Raw genomic sequence first — 6,365 nt, 5'->3', positions numbered from 1 at the left:
CTAGCAAACACCGGCGAGCGCTGAAGCACGTTGATATCATTGTGTGATCCAGCCATGCCAAAGAAAGAGTGCCAGATCCAGAGATCTTGAGACGCCATGGCCTCTAATATGACAGTGCAAGCCCTGACATGTTCCTTATACTTCCCTTGCCAAGCAGAAGGACAGTTCTTCCACTCCCGGTGCATGCAGTCTATGCTGCCAAGCATCCCTGGGAAGCCCTTCTGGCATTCATCGCCAACAAACGGGTTGTATCTTCAGTTGTCGGCTTTCTCAAGTGCTCGGGGCCAAACACAGCAATAATAGCCTTGCAGAACTTATACAGGGACTCTAGGCATGTAGACTCACTCATACGGACGTACTCATCAATGAGATCACCAGGCACTCTGTATGCAAGCATTCGGATGGCGGCAGTGCATTTCTGATAAGAGGAGAAACCAATCTTTCCGACGGCATCCTCTTTGCACTCGAAATAGTCATCATAGCCGACCACCCCCTCTCTAATACGGTTGAAAAGATGCCTACTCATACGGAAACGGCGGCGGAATTTTTGATGTTTGAACAACGGGTTTGTTGCATCAAAGTAGTCCTTACAAAGAAGGAAATGCCCGCTCTCTCGGTTGCGATTCAACGTCGGAAGGTGGCCCGGAATGGAGCCACGGAACAACGGCCGCTGGTTGTTGAGGTGGTGATGGACCAACACGGCAGCCAATATCTCCTCCTTATCGTCATCGTCGGAGTCGTAAAGGAAATTGTGGAAAAAGAACTCGTCGGCGAAGTCCATTTTCGTACCTTGGCAAATTGTCGAACAGCTTGCGGGCGTCGAAGAAGGAGATGGCCGGCGAGGGGAGTCACGGCGCGCACGGACCAGCTAGCTGCCCTGCCAGCGTCCGACGAGTGGGCCGGCACCCGACGAGCGTGCCGGTGAGGATCTGGCCGGGGCAGCGAGGCGGCCTCTTGGTCGCGGGCGGCTGTGCGGTGGGGGGGCGGCGGTGGGAAGCAGTTTGCTCCCCGGCGGCAAGACGGCGGTGGCGGGCGACGGAGGAAGTGAGCGGCGTTGCTGGGCGGATGTGGAGGCAGCGGTAGCTGGCAGAGTCGCCGGCAAAAAAGGGGGTGGTCAATGAGCCACCGACCAGCGGGCCAGGGGAGAGAAGGCGAGCGTGCACACGTCCATCGCATGTCCGCGCCGACGCAAATCCGACTCAAAAATGGGCCGGGAATGGGTGGCCCGCGGACGAAAAGCGGACGCACGTCCGTTTGGGTCGGCGCGTTGGGCCGACTTTTGTGTCCGCGCCGACCTAAACGGACGGCGGCAGACGAAATGGGTCGCCTCATTGGAGTTGCTCTTAGATATCATGATATGTTTTAATTTTCCTGTTAAACGAAGCTACCGAGCACCACAATGAGGGAACAAAAATTGTTACACCGAAGCCAACTGGCTGTTCTGCTTTTGTTTCCTGATTTCTGTTTCATAAGTCACTGGGTCTTCCGAGAAAGAAATGTTATGCTCAATTCAGATGCATAACTTGACAGTAAATGATCCCCAAAGATGACCTGCAGAGTCTTCTAGGCTTGCAGCTGCAGTCACTGGACCTGTGATTGCTCACATATCTTGGCATGTCCTCATGGCGCAGCTATGATCTAGCAGGACGGTTCGCTGTCATCCGTAATCGCTTCTTTGCGCTTCACCTGTTGAATGGTGGTTTCTTTTGAAATGTTCCCGGTGGGAAAGACTCGGCCGTTGGCCCCCTCTCCCCAGTCCCCCTTGCATGGTGCTGATCGGCGTTGAGCTCCCCACTGTCATCCGGCCGTGCTCTTGTGTTGGCCTCATTCGTTCGAGATTCAGCAGCAGCACCCAGAACCGGCCCGCCCAAGAATATCGACTGTCCAGAGTAGGCCAGTCTCTCAGACGGCTGTCCAGATGGTAATGCCAAGGAAGAGGCACTCATTGGCGCAAGATTTCTCCCACCACTTGGGTTTTCCAAGAAACGTGGCGCTCTAGTAGAAGAACCAGCAGCAACTCCCCCAGGTCTTGCAGGTGCGGATGCCACAGACACATACCGACCAGCATCTTGATCCCAAACAACCGACGCTCTTCGGTTCTCGCGAGCGTAGGATGTTGCTGGCCGGAACATTATTGGATTGGTTGCCTGCGTGGTCGGAAAACCAGGCCTCTCCGGCGGTCGAGGCGGCGGCACATTCATCTGGGTGCGAGGTGCAAGCTTCTGGATGTGGACTGGGCTGCTCAAACTACTAGCACTCTGCGTGCCGGTCTCGTAGTCATCCTGGCTCGCGATACTCTGAGGATGAGAGTTGCCAGTGGAGCCAGGGCCACGCGCACCTACAGGCCGGAGGACGGAGGACGATGCCCGAGCTCTTGCGGCAGCTTTCATCGCCTCATTGCCGTCCAGCTTTGCAAGTTTCCAGGCACTGATTTTGACTTGCCTCTTGGCTTTGTTTGGTCTTTCAGCATGTCCAGTGGCATCAGGGTCGACGGTAGATGGTGCCATGCCATGCTCCAAATGTGGGATAACTTCATCCTGTGTCATTGTTGGCAACAATACAGCAAAACTCAGTAATAATGCCTCCAAAAATTTTATTAAACATTTTTTGCACAATTTCTTACTGAACCCTCCAAGATATAATAATATCGGACTATTTAGCAAGTTCAAAATTCACCAATATTACCTGATCAACGAAAATCCTTGGAGGTGTGCACCATGCACCCTTGTAGTGAAGACCAAGTGAACTTCCGCCGCTGAACCCACTAGTTGCTGAATTTGTTGGGGAGTAAATAATGTTTGCTCTCTCATCTTCCTCTTCATCTTGAGGCACTTCACTCATAGCTCTCATCGCAACAACGTATTCATAAGTGGTGATCCCCTGATGCAGGCAGACCAAGGAATGTAACAATTCAATCAAACAAGACCTTTAAATACATGCTACACTCGGTGGGAATTGTGAGACAACCTTTCTGATCAATAGCATGTGGAAGAAGAAGAGTTCTCCCAAAGGTACGCAGGCAACTAGAGAAAGAAGAGTAAATATTCCCTGCACACCAGAAATACACATTTCAGTATACAGTTCTAGCCCCCCCAAAAAAAGATGAAAAGAGGAACACACTGAACCAATTCCTTCAGAGCTATACAGTTATAGGCGTCTAATCATGGCCTCCCATATTTAATACCTACAGCAATAAAGAATGACAACTTACTACGATAGTTGCAAACGGAAGACGAGTTAATCCATTCCCAAGCTTGTCTTGAATAATTTTTTCTGCATTCATGTTGGCGAAGCACATAACAAGAACAGCAATGCCTACTCCAACTTCAATAGCAAGCTGTCATACAGGAGATCATAAATAGATTTAGCTAGCAAGCAGATGAATAAATTATTATATGATGTTAAAACCGTATTTACTGTGAAAAATAGGTAATAGGTAAGGCACTTTACAGACCCAGAGGAGACTCGTAGTCATCAGAGCAAAAAATGTGAAATAGTTCTTGCGTCCAACACAGTTATTTAGCCACTGCAGTAGATGCAAAACAAATCAGGTATGCAAATTAAAACTGAAGAAAATATGGTTTTTTGTAGCAAATACCCGGCAGTGATGATCAAATCCATCCACACACTTGTCACAACTTCTGCAATGTTTACTGAATTTGCGAACCTGAAACGATCTCTTCGAAGATTAGCAACATCTACTGTATACTGCGGCCAAGTTTCTCGCTATTTCTTAGAAATAAACCAAGCCCATCTGGCCTGCTTTTGTGTGTAAGTTAGCAAGATCCGGCAGCACAAGTTTTCAGTTTTTCACTTCTAGCAAAGTCAGTGCAGCAGCTAAAACAGATAGGACCTCTTGACTAAGGGTATGTTTGGTTTTGAGCCAAAGTACACCCTACCAAATTTTTGGCTAGCCAGAACTTTTGCCAAGGTTTTGCTTGACCACGATTTGGCCAATGTTGGCAAGAAAAATGAACTAGAGAGGGCAGGTTGGCATGGGCATGCCAAAAACTTGGCAACCATCCAAACAAGGACAAAAAAAAAAATTGGGCCATGACAAAAATTGGGGGGTTGGTTTTGGACACAAATCAAACATACCCTTAATCCAAGACAAGAGCAATCAAACTGTTCAAACTTAAACATCCACATATATGTTGGGGAGTGTACCTCAGCATTACATAGTGTGCAAAACAGTGCATCTTCTGCATCAACTTGATTCTCTGAATCATCAGACTTCCTGCAATCCTCCTTAACAAACAAAGCGCAAATAAAGCCTCCGAAGTAGCACCCTGATCTTCTTAGTGGTTGCATTCTTATATTTATATCTGTGTCTCCAGCAGCCAAACCTCCATGGTTAGTACGCCCATCTAGAGAGCTTCTACAAGTAGATGTTGGGGAGTTGGTTCCAGTAGCAATGCCAGTTTTTGCAGGCAAATTGGTGCACTGCAAGCCAGTATTACTTTCTGGTGCATTGACATAGCCATCGTCAAACTTTGACATGATCCCAGGATCTGCAGGGTTTATACTAGTGCACCGGATATACAGGATGAGGACAGCGAATGCCTGATGGAGTTGCCGAGAGAAGGAGAAACAATAAATGCAGAGCACAAGTAACAATCCTTGAAAGAAATGCAATATAGGTGCAGTATGGTAGGTTTACCACAGGAGAGTAGATAACGACTGCGACATACTCAAGGATTTGCTTTCCGAGAAACGGTGCAAAGAAGGCATAAAATGCAACCACCAGAAGGAAGAAAACAGTAATTGCAACGATCTGTTAAAAAAAGAGAGATTAAGAACTCAGCCATTCCCCTGTCCAAAAGTATGAAAGTTGACAATATTCAGACATATTTGAATTTTCTATGAGGAACCTAAAAAGGTGGACTAAGAAAACAAGTAGAGGCATATGACTGGCTATCGATAGCAGAACTTATAAAAATGCACCATGGCATAAATGTATTACTTTCTGACATCATAATAAGGCCTTGTATATGTAGGGCATTACAGGTAGCAAGTTCTGTCTCCACTTTTAGCACAGTACTGATTTCATTGGAATAGCATATTGGAGAAAAGTTGGAAGTAATTCATTAAACAACAGTATATTCCCTGAACTAACCAATGCCATGGCAAGACATTTCTGCAGGAGATGAGTTCAATTGATTTCTATGTAGTACCAGAAATCAATCCATAATTAGAAAAGGGGGGGTCATCCAGATATAAATAGAAAATTTTAGGACGATGCTAAAGTGGATTCCCACTTGAAGATTACAAAACGGAAGATCACGGAACACGCCACAGGTTCATGCCTAGTAGATGGAGGAATCAGGGGCTATAAAGCAGCCTGCCCTAGATAGTCGGCCCAAATTTCCCCTTTTTTTTAGCCCCAAGCTGAAACAGTTGATACAGCCCCCTGGCTTTTTGCTAAAAAAAAGGAGCATTACGCCCTAGAGATCGAGGTCCAATTAAATAGTACCAGTACATACTTACTATGTCCGAAAATACTTGTCATTAAAATGAATAAAAGAGAATGTATCTAGATGAGTATTAGGCACACAAAAGAAGGGGAGTGGAAGAGGAAGCGCTGACAGAATTCTGGCAACTGATCTGAAGTGAAGGCCGCAACTTTCTCGCGGCGCTTGCATTGCAAGGGAAGGGAGTTGAAGCCTCTCCCGTAATTGAAATTGTACTAGTGTAGACGGCCGCATCTTTTTAGCAGAGCAAGGAAGAAGGTGGAATTCTGACCTGGAATGTGTGTGCTGGGAGTTGCCATCCATGCTTCCTCACCATGGGCATGGCCCCCTCCCCTCTCTCTCCGCCTTTCCCCCTACCCTAGTTTCTTCCTGAGGGCGCCGCAGACGGAGAGGGAGAGAACAAGGCTGGAGATTTCTCTTACTAGTAGTAGTAGTAGTACGGAGTATAGAAAAAGATTCGGCGAAGAAGGAACCTCACTCACACACACTCTCTGCTTTCCCTTCTTTCCTTCCTCATTTCCTGGTGAATATCTTTTACCGGGCTTGATTTCCGCTGCTTTCTCGGTGTTCGTTAGCTGGCCCCGCAGAGAGATGGGGAAGACAAGTCAAAGGAGAAGGAGAGTTTCAGTCTCATCTCATCTCGGAACCCAAGTTGTGCGGCAGAGAGCTTTGCCCCTTTCTTTTTCTTTTTCCTTTTCCCTCTTCCTCGTCTCACTCTGCTTTGCATTATTTCACGAGTATACTACGCTAGCTGTTACTCCTACTGAATGCGCAGGTACTCCGTGTCGACGAGAGTAGGTACCACGTTGATATTTTGCAGGTGTTTCCCTCCGGAAACGGACAGAATGAGCAAATATAGGTTGGATTTATTTGCCGCATTTGATCCTGTATACT

General features: G+C 47.3%; 1 protein-coding gene across 1 annotated transcript; it reads right to left on the bottom strand.

Moving 5' to 3' along the window:
• Positions 1–1,331: 1,331 nt before the first annotated feature.
• On the bottom strand, positions 1,332–6,157 carry LOC123152671 (probable protein S-acyltransferase 19). Its single transcript, XM_044572164.1, has 9 exons — positions 5,743–6,157; positions 4,661–4,774; positions 4,168–4,563; positions 3,599–3,667; positions 3,455–3,526; positions 3,212–3,337; positions 2,968–3,048; positions 2,686–2,880; positions 1,332–2,537 (listed from the first exon to the last, which is right to left on the bottom strand). Exons 1-9 carry the CDS (start codon positions 5,791–5,793, stop codon positions 1,683–1,685), a joined length of 1,959 nt encoding a protein of 652 aa, XP_044428099.1. The 5' UTR covers positions 5,794–6,157; the 3' UTR covers positions 1,332–1,682.
• Positions 6,158–6,365: the final 208 nt, after the last annotated feature.

The sequence above is a fragment of the Triticum aestivum genome, chromosome 7A (genome assembly GCF_018294505.1).
Source record: "Triticum aestivum cultivar Chinese Spring chromosome 7A, IWGSC CS RefSeq v2.1, whole genome shotgun sequence".
In the NCBI taxonomy this organism is placed as follows: domain Eukaryota; kingdom Viridiplantae; phylum Streptophyta; class Magnoliopsida; order Poales; family Poaceae; genus Triticum; species Triticum aestivum.
This window is presented reverse-complemented; position numbering and strand designations above follow the sequence as displayed.